General features: G+C 41.4%; 2 protein-coding genes across 2 annotated transcripts in view; both read right to left on the bottom strand.

Moving 5' to 3' along the window:
* The window catches only part of ctns (cystinosin, lysosomal cystine transporter), a 48,220-nt gene extending 40,552 nt beyond the window's left edge, over nucleotides 1–7,668 (bottom strand). Inside the window, exons 1-2 of the mRNA XM_051935017.1 lie at nucleotides 7,633–7,668; nucleotides 5,855–5,985 (exon numbers count right to left, since the gene is read on the bottom strand). Coding sequence (XP_051790977.1) covers nucleotides 5,855–5,915 — 61 coding nt within the window. The 5' untranslated portion in view covers nucleotides 5,916–5,985; nucleotides 7,633–7,668. The remainder of the gene's footprint in view (nucleotides 1–5,854; nucleotides 5,986–7,632) is intronic.
* The window catches only part of LOC127529870 (uncharacterized), a 64,360-nt gene that overhangs the window by 45,350 nt on the left and 5,240 nt on the right, over nucleotides 1–13,770 (bottom strand). The window lies entirely within an intron of this gene.

Genomic DNA, 13,770 nt, shown 5'->3' with positions numbered 1-13,770 from the left:
GAATCAAAACAGGTGTCCAAAGTGCAGTAGAGCATTCAATAAATCTTTAAATAAATAATCCTTAAAACAGTTGTGAAGTGGAGGTTTAAAATACACAAGAATAACAATCCTTTAACACGAGGTTAAAACGTCAACAGGAAGCAGTCTTCAAAAAACAGATGACAATCCCCGGTGCTTCTTCTCTGTTAGCGTCTCACCTGCTTCTCCCATGCGGGCTCTGCAACAGGCGAGACACTTAATGCAGCTGACCTTCTCTACACCGTCCTGCTTCAGCTGTTTGGCTCGCCTGTTCAGCTACACGCGATCCTGTACTCGCTCGCTCTCTCGCACCGACTTCCTACTGCTGCGGATTCCTGCCTCCTCCTGCAACCTCCGTTCTCTCTCTTCTCCTCTCTTTTCTTTTACTTCTTCTCCCCCTTAACCGGCTCGCGCTTCTCTATATATGCGGGGAAGACATGGCAGCTGCTAGGGTTACCACTTTTAATACAAAAAAATAAGGGACGCATACGTATTGATTCAAAACGGGACGCGCAATTTCATTCTCAAATACGGGACGATTCCGTATTTTAAAGGACGGGTGGCAACCCTGCCCAGCCCATCAGCCACAGGACAAATCATGGATGTGGGCAGTTTCCCACCTGTGCACTTAGGTGAGAAACGCAGACACCGCAGATCGCCCTGAGGCTCGCTACAGCTACCACGCCCCCTCCCTAAGCCGCGAGCTATACCCACAGCCTGGCTCGTGGCTCGTTATGTGAGCCAATGCTCGTATTTAGATCTGAATTTTTCGCTCATACTTTCCTCGTATTTTGAATTTCTCGTATACAGAGGTGATCGTATCTCGAGGTTCCACTGTATATATATATATATATATATATATATATATATATATATATATATATACATACACACATCTATATCTTAATATACATAAAATATCCAACGTCTGTCTGTCCGTCTGCTTTTCACAAGAGAACTACTTAATGGATTTCGACTGGTTTTTTTTTCTATAATTTGCTTGAACATTCCGGTTGATTTTGTGACTTCTCTCATTGCGCTAAGTATCATAGTTCACTTGCAGGATTGATTTATTTGAGTTAATCTGAGACAGAGGCTGCGGGCGGAGGGGTGGGGGAAGTGTGACGTCAGTGTTCCCGAGGGTAATCCATCTTGCAGGTTCGTCGTTGTTGACGACCTGAGTGGCTAGACCAGACCAAGAGGACACCTACGAAACACCTGGCTGTAGCAGATAGAGGCTCATTTCCTGAGGGTTGGACTGGACTGTGTGTTTGCCTGGGGGGTTGCCAACCAGGATCTTGAGCTGCTTCATCATGTGGCGAGTGTGGCAACGCGCTGTACCACTGCAGGCTCTCCAACCTGACCTGACATAAGGACGGGAGTGTGTGTGTTTGTGTATGTATGTGCATGTTTGTGCATACACACTACACAGATAAATGTGTTCACTTCCATTTGCACATCTCCTTTATAACCGCACTATTCTGCAACTGTTTATAATGTATGTTGTTTACTTATGTTATTTGTATGTGATGTTGTTTTCTGTAAAAAGAAGCTCCAAAGCTATCACGTTAACTTCCTGTACATTAAATAAAAATATACATTTAAGTAATACAAAAACATTTGATTCTGATTCAGATAATTGCCAGTAATATTTCTTTGGACAGTTGTTTTATTTTAACAACTCAATGACTGTAATTTTAGAACAGCTCTAAAGCCAAATCACAATAACACATTGGGATCTAGAAAATAAAAAATGTCTGTATCCCTAAAGTATAATTTCTGCTTTGTTAGTTTATTCTTTGGATGGTAGTGTAATGGTTACCATGCCTGTCTTTCTTCTAAGATATCCGGGTTTGATTCCCACCCATTAACTTTTTCTTTAATCAAGGATTTCCCCGACTACTTTTTTATGAAGTGGGGCCGTATTTTCACCAAAGCTATTTGGGGTTCTTTGCTGCTAAAAGAAAATGAAAAATATTGCACATAAACACACCTTCCAATACTAACAGTAGTTGTGTACTAAATGTAACAGGTTTAAGTGTAAAAAAGTTTGGTATTATATAACAACTACAGCAAAAGCTTGGTAAGCTTTACCGGTAGTTAGTCAAGCTCTTTCCCAGAATGTCTGGGGCTCTGCCAAGGTTGCCCTGTCACCAATTCTTTCTTTTCATGAGCAGAATATCTAAGCACAACCAAGGAGCGAATGGTGTTCAGTTTGATTAGGTGCCCTCAAGGAGCACATCTCTGCTTTTTGCATCTGATGTGGTCCTGTTTGCTTCATTAGGTTGTGACCTCAGACACACACTTGGGAGGTTTGCAGTGGCCGGGAAGTCTGAGGTTATGGTCCTCAGCTGGAACAGGGTAAAGTGCCTTCATCACGGTGGGGATGAGGTGCTGCCTCAAGCGGATGAGTTTAAGTATCTTGGGGCCTTGTTCATGAGTGAGGGGGGAAAAAGGGAGAAGGACATGGACAGGCTGATCACAGCAGCGTCTGCAGTCATGTGGACACTTTAACAGTTCAGTACTGGTGAAGAGAGACCTGAACACAATGGAAAAACTCTTGATTTTCCAGTCAATCTGTATTCTTGCCCTCAACTATGGCTACAAGCTTTAGCTAGTGACCAAAATAACTAGACCATGGATACAAGTGTCAGATATGAGCTTCCTCACAGGGTATCTGGGCTCTACCTTAGAGATATGGTGAGTAGCTCATAGTACTCATAGCCCTACTCCTCCACATCAAAATGACCCAGTTGAGGTGGTTTGCAGATTTTGTTTTTCCCCTGAAGATTTTTTTTTTCTCGCCCATCTGGTGGTTTTTTTTTTTGGTGTTTTTTTCTGTCCTTCTGGACATCTGACCTTACTTTATTCTTTGTGTGAGAAATCAAGTAAAAGAACACCTAAAAAAGATTACAATATGCAAGTTTTCGAGGCAACTCAGGCCCCTTCTTCAGGCGAGATGTACAGTAATACAGAAACTGGAGTTCCCTGTGTTTATATACACACTAGGACAAGTAACAACATTGGAAAACCTTTAAGTGAGACATCTTAAAATGTACAAAATTAATAGACCTAAGGCTAAGATTCATTAAGCATGACAGAAGAACAATGTATACTCAAGATCTTTGGATAAGATAACTGTCCAACAAAGTCTTTTGAAGTTTATGAGTTTTTTCAATACAATGTGGGTCTGTAAAACACCCTAGTATTACTTGTATTGCCTAATTTTATTTCTGTTTCATATAAACTTTTCTTTCTTCGTCTTGTAAAGCACTTTGAGCGACACCATTTGTATGAAAACATGCTTTTGAAATAAATGCCGTTGTTGTTTTTGTTTGGGGCATCTGATTAGGATGCCTCCTCAGATGCCTCCCTTGGGAGGTGTTTCATGCATGTATAACCAGAAGTAGACCTCAGGGCAGACTCAGGACATACTGGAGAGATTAGATCTTTCAGTTGGTCTAGGAACGCCTCAGTATCCCCCCTGGGGGAGTTCAAAGACTTGGCAGGGAAAAGGGGCACCTGGGCATCTTTGCTCAGACCGCTGCCTCCATGACCCAGACCCAGATAAGCAGCAGAAAACAGATGGATGGAATAGATAACTTGTAACTATAACTATTTTTTTTACCTTTCCACTGTCTAATCCAGGCAATGCCAGGTAACTCAGCTAGTACAGTGATCCCTCGTTATATCACGCTTCGACTTTCACGGCTTCACTCTATCGCGATTTTTTCTCATACACGCTTACGCTCACTATGCGTGCGTTTTCTGGGAACCTTTATCTAAGCCCCACGATGGCTCCTAAACGTGCTGCTTTTTCTAAGCCTTCTGACAATGAAACTAAGCGCCGCTGGAAGATGCTTACCATCCAGGAGAAGGTGAAACTCTTAGATATGATGAAAGATGGCAATACCCTACAAAAGCCTCCTCACGCATATGAAAAGACAGCGCCAACAACTGCCTATCAAGATGTTCTTCAGCCGCGCACCCAGACACCCACTGCCTACTCCTAGTACTCCTTCAGCGGAAGAAGACAACGACGCACCTGCTGAAGATACTGCACCACCTTGTCACGCTTGGGTCACAGATATGCACAGAGACACAGGAGGTTGTAGAAAAAAAAGAACTTTATTCAAAGCACTGCAAACAAACATTTGTCTCTTTTCAAAAGTTTAAACGTGCTCCATGACAAGTCAGAGATGACAGTTCTGCCAGGAGCAGAGAATGTCTGAGAGACAGAGAAACAAAACAACCAATTCCAAAGCTGAGAGGTGCTGCACAATACTTTTAAGTAAGCAGAGTACCGTGTGAGAGGTTTATCGCGCGTTATAGCTCAAGTAAGAAGGGTAAGGAGCAATGTGAAGGTAGACTGTCAGCTGTTTCAGGGGTTTTCCCAGGGGCGTCTGTGTCCTCTGAGGGTACGATCAGCGCTCCAGCTTACAACCTGAAGACTCTCCTACTGAGCTTGTGCCTTCATAGGTTAGTGGTTGTGTGTAAGAACTGTGTGTGTGTAATTAAATGTACAGTACAATAATAATAATAATAATAATATATTTGTAACGTCTAATATGTCTTATTTTCTTTTATTTTGTCTAATATATTGGGTAATACGAGTGTAATGGTGACTAAAGGGTGTTATTTCATGTCTAGAGGGCTCTAATAATGTTAAAAAATGTATTTAGAAGGTCGTAAACAGGTTTTCTATACTCTAACTGCGAAAATATTTGATTTATAAATAAAGAATCCTACTTCGCGAAAATTCATTTATTAACAGATTAACCGTGATAAACGAGGGTTCACTGTACTTAAAAAAAATTAAATCAATAATTTACTTTCATTAAGCTCATTACTAATTTTTGTGTACTAGCCTGTAATGGTTGCATACTGTGCATTTTTTCTTGATCTTTTCCTGCCAACAACACTTCCAATTCTGAACTGATGTGAACTGATGTCTGCAGACTTATAAGTGCCTGGGAGTGCAGCTGGATGATAAACTGGACTGGACTGCCAATACTGATGGTCTGTGCAAGAGAGGACAGAGCCGATTATACTTCCTTAGAAGGCTGGCGTCCTTCAACATCTGCAATAAGATGCTGCAGATGTTCTATCAGACGGTTGTGGCGAGCGCCCTCTTCTACGCGGTGGTGTGCTGGGGAGGCAGCATTAAGAAGAGGGACGCCTCACGCCTGGACAAACTGCTGAGGAAGGCAGGCTCTATTGTAGGCATGGAGCTGGACAGTTTGACATCCGTGGCAGAGCAACGGGTGCTGAGCAGACTCCTGTCAATCATGGAGAATCTACTGCATCCACTAAACAGTATCATCTCCAGACAGAGGAGCAGCTTCAGAGACAGACTGCTGTCACCGTCCTGCTCCACTGACAGACTGAGGAGATCGTTCCTCCACCACACTATGCGACTTTTCAGTTCCACTAAGGGGGGTAAACGTTAACATTATACAAATTATTGTCTGTTATACCTGCATTGTTATCACTCTTTAATTTAATATTGTTTTTTTTAATCAATATGCTGCTGCTGGAGTATGTGAATTTCCCCTTGGGATTAATAAAGTATCTATCTATCTATTCTTATTTAACAGCTGCCAGATAGAAACACAGAAGTGTAACCAACTACAGTAGCATTGGCTTGTATACCAAGTTGCTTTGTAATTAGGTGAGCGCCAAATCTAAAGTTGTAAACTAGCACAATATACTGGTTTTTAAAATGCCACTAGCATGCAGTGCTGATAAGATGAGGTCTACATTACCTTGCTTAGTTAACATAGCCCAGCGGTTAACTGGTGGAATGTGTAATTAGAATTTGCAGAAGCTCTCTCACCTTCAACAGCAAATAATGTGCAGAAGAAGCTCAAAAGTGGCAGCATCTGGCACGGTGTCATCTTCCTTAAAACACCAGTTTGTAACTTCTAAAAACAAAGTGGAAACATAACTCCTTCAGAAAATGATTATCTAAAAGAAGAAAAGAGGGAAAAAAAACTGATGAATATGCACACAAAATTGTAGAAGTGAACGTTTCACCTCTGACAAGTAAAAATGAATCAGATCCAAATCGACAAGCAGACATGGTATATAAATAAAGAAGTACGATTTCAAGGGTAAATTGTCTGTCAGCTGGAAACAAACTGTCAAGTGGGACGGGGTGAAGAGGCATGGTGCGATAGGCTACTCAAATGCCACTCTTGGCATGAGACCACACATTAAAACAGCTAAACATATTCACTCAGTGACCTGAACGGTAAGCTAGTCAGCAAAATAAAAACGAAAAAACACCTGAGTCAGCAACACTGCAAAAAAAAAAAAATCACAAAGACCTTAGGACAAACTGCCCTGGACAGGAATTTAAAAATAAAGTATATAATGCATATGTTAGCACACATTTTTTTTTTTGACCTTTTTCATTTGATATACTTTGCTAATTCCTGAGGGGTCAGAGTGCAGGGACAGCCATAGTTCAGCACCCCTAGAGTAATTTTCAAGTTAAGTGCCTTGCTCAACTGCCCAACGGAATAGGCTCCCTTCTGGCAGTAACATGATTTGAACCGGCAACCTTTCATATACCAAAACAGATCCTTAGCCACAGTGTCACCATTCACATCATTATTCTTCTTCTTTCGGCTGCTCCCGTTAAGGGTCACCACAGCGGATTATCTTCTTCCATATCTTTCTGTCCTCTGTATTTTGTTCTGTTACACCCATCACCTGCATGTCCTCTCTCACCACATCCAGAAACCTTCTCTTAGGCCTTCCTCTCTTCCCCTTACCTGGCAGCTCTATCCTTAGCATCCTTCTCCCAATATACCCAGCCTCTCTCCTCTGCACATGTCCAAACCAACACTATCTCGCCTCTCTGACTTTGTCTCCCAACCTGAGCTGACCCTCTAATGTCCTCATTTCTAATCCTGTCCATCCTCGTCACACCCAATGCAAATCTTAGCATCTTTAACTGTGCCACCTCCAGCTCTGTCTCCTGCTTTCTGGTCAGTGCCACCGTCTCCAAACCATATAACATAACTGGTCTCACGACCGTCCTGTAGACCTTCCCTTTCATACACACCATTAATTGTGTGAAATAACGGTCCTCCATTTGTTTTTTGGCTCGGTTTAGTGTTTCCTTATAAAATAAATGTCTTTTGGAGTAACTTGCCATTGAAGTAGTCAAATTTTTGCCCAGTTATAGCAAAATCATCATCATTCCCTAGCCTATCCCGTAAGCCCAGGAGTGGATGCTAGTCCATCGCAGACTCTTCCTACTCACCTCCACACAATTTTTTTATTAAAACAGATGAGGAATTACGTCGTGACAGTGAGATCATACAAACTCCACGCTCAAATTTCCGGGTGAAAGATTCGAACTCCAAGTATCGGGTGTATGAAGCAGCAGCGGAAACCATAGCGCTGCATGCCGCACTCGACTATCAAAAACTGAGGTTAAAATGAGTTACTGTAGAATTCCCGTTAGCTGAAAATGTTGCCTAACTAATTAAGGCATCGTTGTGACAAATAGTAACAGGTAAATTAAAGACGGCGAATAAAAATAACTTATTTATCAATAAAAAAATGAAATTTATAAACAGATGTACAAATCACAACGCTTACCAGCTTGCAGTTTCACTATTCACTTCAACTTTTTTAACCTGCTTCCTGGTTTGTGATGGAAGGCATTCACGTGATGCAAATCATCCGCTTCTCCGCGGGCGGGTTTAGGGCTGGTGGCCACGCCTCAATAAAAGTAGTAACCAATAGAAACACAAAAAAGGACCTCGGAATTACTGACGTTTGATTTTTCCAATCAATAAAGAGCCAGGCTCATGCTGCTGTTGTAGTACCTGAGTTGACAAGTTCATTATTGGACTTTCGCGGTAGCTGGCGCGTGAAACCCACGAGGTTAAGTGTGTTCCGCGAAAACGTATCGTTAGAAGGAGGCGGTACTTCAGCTTTTTTATATTCAGAAAAGGAGACTCGTCGAATATGTGCTACGATTTTTAAATAGCTTTTGTATATTTTACCGACATTCTAATATCACAAATCTGAGGAAAGTCTGTTACATTAAATGTATTATGTATTTTGTATCAGAACAGTAAGTTTTAATATTTCCCTTGTATCTGCCAAAGTTATGAGCTGATCTTAAACATTAAGAGCTCATGGGGGAAATTTAGTTGACTTAGCAGTTAATTGTCATAAGGCAGGAGCCAGTCCGGGATGTGTCGCCACTCGCCACTCCATATTATGTTAAAGCTACTTTCTGAACACCTGTTTATTACCAAAGACTTTCTGCTTCTTTAGTAGCACTCATTAATTAATGTGCCTAATTAAAGGAACAGAGGATGTTGGAGACACCACACAGTGGTTAGGATTTGTTTTCCATTTAATAATTACACAGGTATACATTCTAAAAAATATTTCAAATGCTTCATGTGTTTCGTTATATTTTTGGGTACTGAATTAAAAAACGAAAAACATTTTTCCCATCATGTAACATTATTTTCCACAAAAGACACTTATTAGCTGTCAGTTATAGGTTTTTGATTTCGCACTATAGTTAAATAATTAATTATTACTGTCTATTCGCTTACGCAGTCAGTCATTTTCCAACCCGCTATATCCTAACACAGGGTCACGGGGTCTGCTGCAGCCAATCCCAGCCATCACAGGGCGCAAGACAGGAACAGACCCTGGGCAGGGCGTCAGCCCACTGCAGGACACACACATACAGTACACCAAGCACACATCCATTATCCAACCCGCTATATCCTAACTACAGGGTCACGGGGGTGTGCTGGAGCCAATCCCAGCCAACACAGGGCGCAAGGCAGGAAACAAACCCCGGGCAGGGCGTCAGCCCACCACAGGGCACACACACACACACACCAAGCACACACTAGGGACAATTTTGGATCGCCAATGTCCCTGAAACATTTATCTAGGTATATTATAGAATAGTTTTTTTAAGTATCTCTTGCTTGTCCATTGATTATGTATATGTTGCTCCAATGTCCCGGTAAAAGTTATTTCATGCTTCTATATGCTGCAACAGCTCATTCCCAACCACTTAAGTCCTTGCATATGTCTCTGCAGCCCAGAGCTTCAAGTGGGTAGAGTTGACTCCATTGAGAGGAAACTAATATATGTATAAAAAAATACTTTTTAAAAACCACGCTTATAGATAGATAGATAGATAGATAGATAGATAGATAGATAGATAGATAGATAGATAGATAGATAGATAGATAGATATTACGTTAAAAAGTGTACCAAAAAGTAAAAATAAGTCTCTCATACATCACTCGTAAAATAAAAGGTGGGTGCTTTTGCTAAGATTTTAAGAAGTGTTTTTTGAATGTTGATTGATGAAAAGTGCCCATGCTTTTATTTTACAAGTGATGTATGAGAGACTTATTTTTTACTTTTAAGTACACTTTTTAATTTAATATAAGCGTGGTTTTTAAAAAGTATTTTTTATACATATATTATTTTCAACTTTTTAGTCTTGGGTTTGTTTTAGTATAATTTTGTAATCAATATTTTAACACTTACTTTAATATTTCAATCCATTACTAGCGCCATCTATTGGTGAAATCCTTAACTATTCGTCATATGAAAATTTAATTTCTTAATTAACATGGATTAATTGAGCAATTAGTGAAACTGGTTATTGATTCATGTATTGTCATCGGAAGTGAGTAAATGTGCAAAATGTCAAGTCATTTGGACAATAGGAAGTGGGTTAAATATCGATTACAAGATTTGTACCAGATAACAAACAGGTGAAGTTAAAATAAGCGTGGTAATAATACAATAAAATAAAAAGGTGTGTGTTTCATGTTTCTAAACCAATCCAACGCTTCATGAAGCAGGAGTGGTGATTTTGAACTGCCAAGATCTGAGGTGCTCTCGTTAACCTGCTCCGATATAAACAGTAAGCTTCTCTTTCAGAGGTTAAATTTCTGTACTTACCTCTAACCCGGAGGTTCTGTTTGAGGACTCACGATATTTGCTGTTAGACATGTTTGTTGCTGAACTGTTTGATGCCCTTTGTTTGTGTCTTTTCTATAAAACATTCCAGTGCTGGATTAACCATAATGGAAAATAAGCACGTGCTTAAGGACATCATGGGAAGGGGAGCGCCACAGAAATTTTCCACTGCCAGATTTACTATGGACCATATGGTGTAAAACTGCAAATAGTGCAGCTGGACCAGGTACACAAAAAGGGGCTCCCATATAAGTGTGGCACCAAAATCTTTTTAAGTGCTTAGTGCCACTAAAGGTCTTAATCCGGCCCTGCAACATACAGAAACATGGCACTGTACAAGAAGGGCCCGAGCAGACTGGACTTGCTAAGGAGACTCGGGTCTTTTGATGTGCACAGCAAGCTGCTGGAAATTTTCTACTGGTCCATGTTAGCCAGTGTGGTGTTCTGCACTGAAATCTCCTAGGGAGGCAATCTGAGCTCAAGAGAAGTACAATGCCTGAACAAATGTATCAGGAAAGAAATGCTCCATCACAGGACAAACCCTGCACACACTGGAAGATGTGGTGGAAAAGAAGATGGTGGCAAAATGGGATGCCACCCGGAAAAATCCCCTCCATGAGGCGCTCTCTGATGCACTTCTAGCCACAGTCTCATTCCACTATTTTTTTTTTTTGTTTGTTATTTTGCCTTATACAATTTCTTGTATTAAGAATTTGTTAGATTTCATATACCCCTTGGGGTCAACGCACAGGGTCAGTCATTGTACAGCGCCCCTGGAGCAATTACAGGTTAAGGGTCTTGCTCAAGGGCCCAGCAGAGTAGGATCTCTTTTTGCAGTGACAGGGATTTGAACCGGCAACCTTCTGGATACCAGCGCAGATCCTTAGCCTCAGAGCCACCACCTCCACACTATGGTGTGCTAAGAAGTTCCTTGGGGTCTTTTCTGCCCTCTGCTATCAGGCAATTCAATGCTTCCACTCGAGGTACAGGCTAAGTTTATTTTTATTGATTGATTGATTGATTGGCTGTATTATCTGTTCTTTGAGTCTGTATCCTTTTTATGTCTCTGTTGCTGTATGCATTGAATTTCAACAAAGGATTTAGTGAAAAGTCAAGCAAAATGACACCTTTTATCGGCTAACTAAAAAGATTACAATATGCAAGCTTCCGAGGCAACTCAGGCCCCTTCTTCAGGCAAGATGTAATCAATTACATTTTCAATACTTTTGTTGAAAGTCCTTTCCAGTCAATGACTGCCTGAAGTCTGAACCCCTGGCCGTCTCCAAGTGTTGGGTTTCCACCCCAGTGTTGCTTTGCCAGGCCTTTACTGCTGCTGTCTTCAGGTGCTGCTTGTTCATTGGACTTTCTGCCTTCGGTTTTGTCTTCATAAGTGAAATGCATGGCCAGTTGGGTTGAGGTTAGTTGATTGACTTGGCCGTTGATGAATATTCCACTACTTTGTGTTGTAAAGCACTTGGTTTGCTGTCACAGTAAGTTTTAGATGATTATCCATCTGTATTGTGAAGCATCATCCTGTCAGTTTTGCAGTATTTGTCTGAATCTGAACAGACAGTAGAGCCCCCCACCCCCACCCTCAGACACTTCAGAATTCATCCCGCTACTTCTGTCAGCAGTCACATCATCAATAAACACCAGTGACCGACTTCCATTGCCAGTCACGTATGATCAGGCCATAACACGGCCTCCGCCATGTTTCACAAATGATGTGGTAGGCTGCAGATCATGAGCTGTTCCTTCTCTTCTCCATACTCTTCTCTATCCATCATTATGGTACATGTTGATCTTAATTTCATTTGTCCAAAGAAAGCTATTCCAAAATGTCACTGTTTTCTTTTTAAATATCTTCTGATATAGTGTAATCTGTGCTTCCTATGCTTGAGGTTTACCAGTGGTTTGCACCTTGTGGTAAACCCTCTGTCTTTGCTTTCATGAAATCTTCTCTTGATTGTAGACTTTGGCAATGACAGGCCCGCCACCCAGAGAGTGGTCTTGATTTGGCTAAATGTCGTTAAAGGGGGTTATACGTCGCCAAGGAAAGAATTCCGTGATCATCCAGCACAGTTGTCTTCCGTGGTTGTCCAGACCTCCTAGAGTTGCTGAGCTCACCAGTGTGTTCCTTCTCTTTAAGAATGTACCAGATGGTTGATGTGACCACTCCTGGTGTTTCTGCTGTCTCTCTGATGGGTTTGTTTGGTTTCCTCAGCCTAATGATGGCCTGCTTTTACTTGCATGGACAACTCTTTGGACCTCATATTGACAGTTCACAGTGAAAGCTTCCAAATGCAAATTCCACACTTGGAATTAACTCCAGACCTTCTACGTGCTTAAAAGATAATGAAATAATGAGGGACCTGTGCCCCCCTGGCTATGGAACAGCTTATCAGTCAAATGTCCAAATACTTTTCAGCCTCTGTAAATGAGGGGACCATGTATAAAATGGCTGTCATTCCTAAATGACTCATATGATATTTCTGTTAAACCCTTTAAATTAATGCTGAAAGACTACTCTTCAATCATGGAATGATTTCTTCATTTAAAATCCATTGTGGTGTCATACAGAGCCAAAATTATGAAAATGGTGTCACTGTGCACATATGCAATGACTTAACTGTATATATACATATATATATATATATACTGTATATATGCACAGTATACATATATATGTACTATATATATATTTATATATATATATATCTCTATTATAAAAAAAATCTTGGAAGGGAGACTAGGGAGACGAGATGTGATCTTCTCGAAAGACAATTTGAGACTAGGGAGACGAGACGTGATTTTCTTGGAAGACGATTTGACGTCTCGCGTGAGACACTTTAACGTCACGTGAGACATGGCAGTGAGACAACATTTAAAACAAGTTCATGGACATCTAACCAAGCAGTTGTTGGAATGCTTTTGGCAGACACACTTCATGTGCTCCCAGCTCTTAAAACAACGACAAGTGACAAGCAGAACACGAAGGTCGCCAGCAGCAGCAAGCCAGCAGATGATCCGACTGCTTCTCCTTAGCATGCGTTCAGCCAAACACCCCCTTCACAACACAAGCGGCAGAGACGCGAAGCGGCAAAAGGACAGCTGCTGTACATGCTTTTAAATGATAGACGCGCAGCGCGACAAGCAGAACATGCAGCTCGCCAGCAGCAGCAACAAGCCAGCAGCTGATCCAACTGCTTCTCCTTAGGGTGCATTCGGCCCCCACTTCACAACGTGAACAGCGTTATACGTCCTGCGAGAAAGAAATTTAACCACGCCCGGGGCCAGAAATAAAGGACAAGTACAGTATTGTTTTTACAAAAGTTTTAAAGTAAAAGTGAAAATAATGGATATGTAACAACTCCCATGAAAATAACATTCTCTTTAAATTGTATATCCGGTAAAACCAAACCCAGGGGTGGGCGAGAGAAGCGAGCAGGGGGCAGAACCCCCTAGTCTTATATATAAATGTCTATGTGTGGAAGTGCGTGTGTTTGTCTGTCCGGCCTGCAAATGTGAAGCTACAGCATAAAACTCAAAGAGCCAACAAGGCGGTCCCAAGTTAACGAGTCAGAAGAAGAAAGAAGTACAAGGCTACAGCATGAAGCCGAAAGAAAGCAACTCTGTCACCAAAGTGAAACTGCCGAGGAAAGACAAACGAGAGCAAAACTCGCTTAGCTGCTGATAGACAAGGGGGGCGAGCACGTCTGCAAAGCGAAACCGGCGACTGTGCATTTCAAGTTTTTTTCTGAT

This window comes from Erpetoichthys calabaricus, chromosome 12 (genome assembly GCF_900747795.2).
Source record: "Erpetoichthys calabaricus chromosome 12, fErpCal1.3, whole genome shotgun sequence".
NCBI classification, from domain to species: domain Eukaryota; kingdom Metazoa; phylum Chordata; class Cladistia; order Polypteriformes; family Polypteridae; genus Erpetoichthys; species Erpetoichthys calabaricus.
This window is presented reverse-complemented; position numbering and strand designations above follow the sequence as displayed.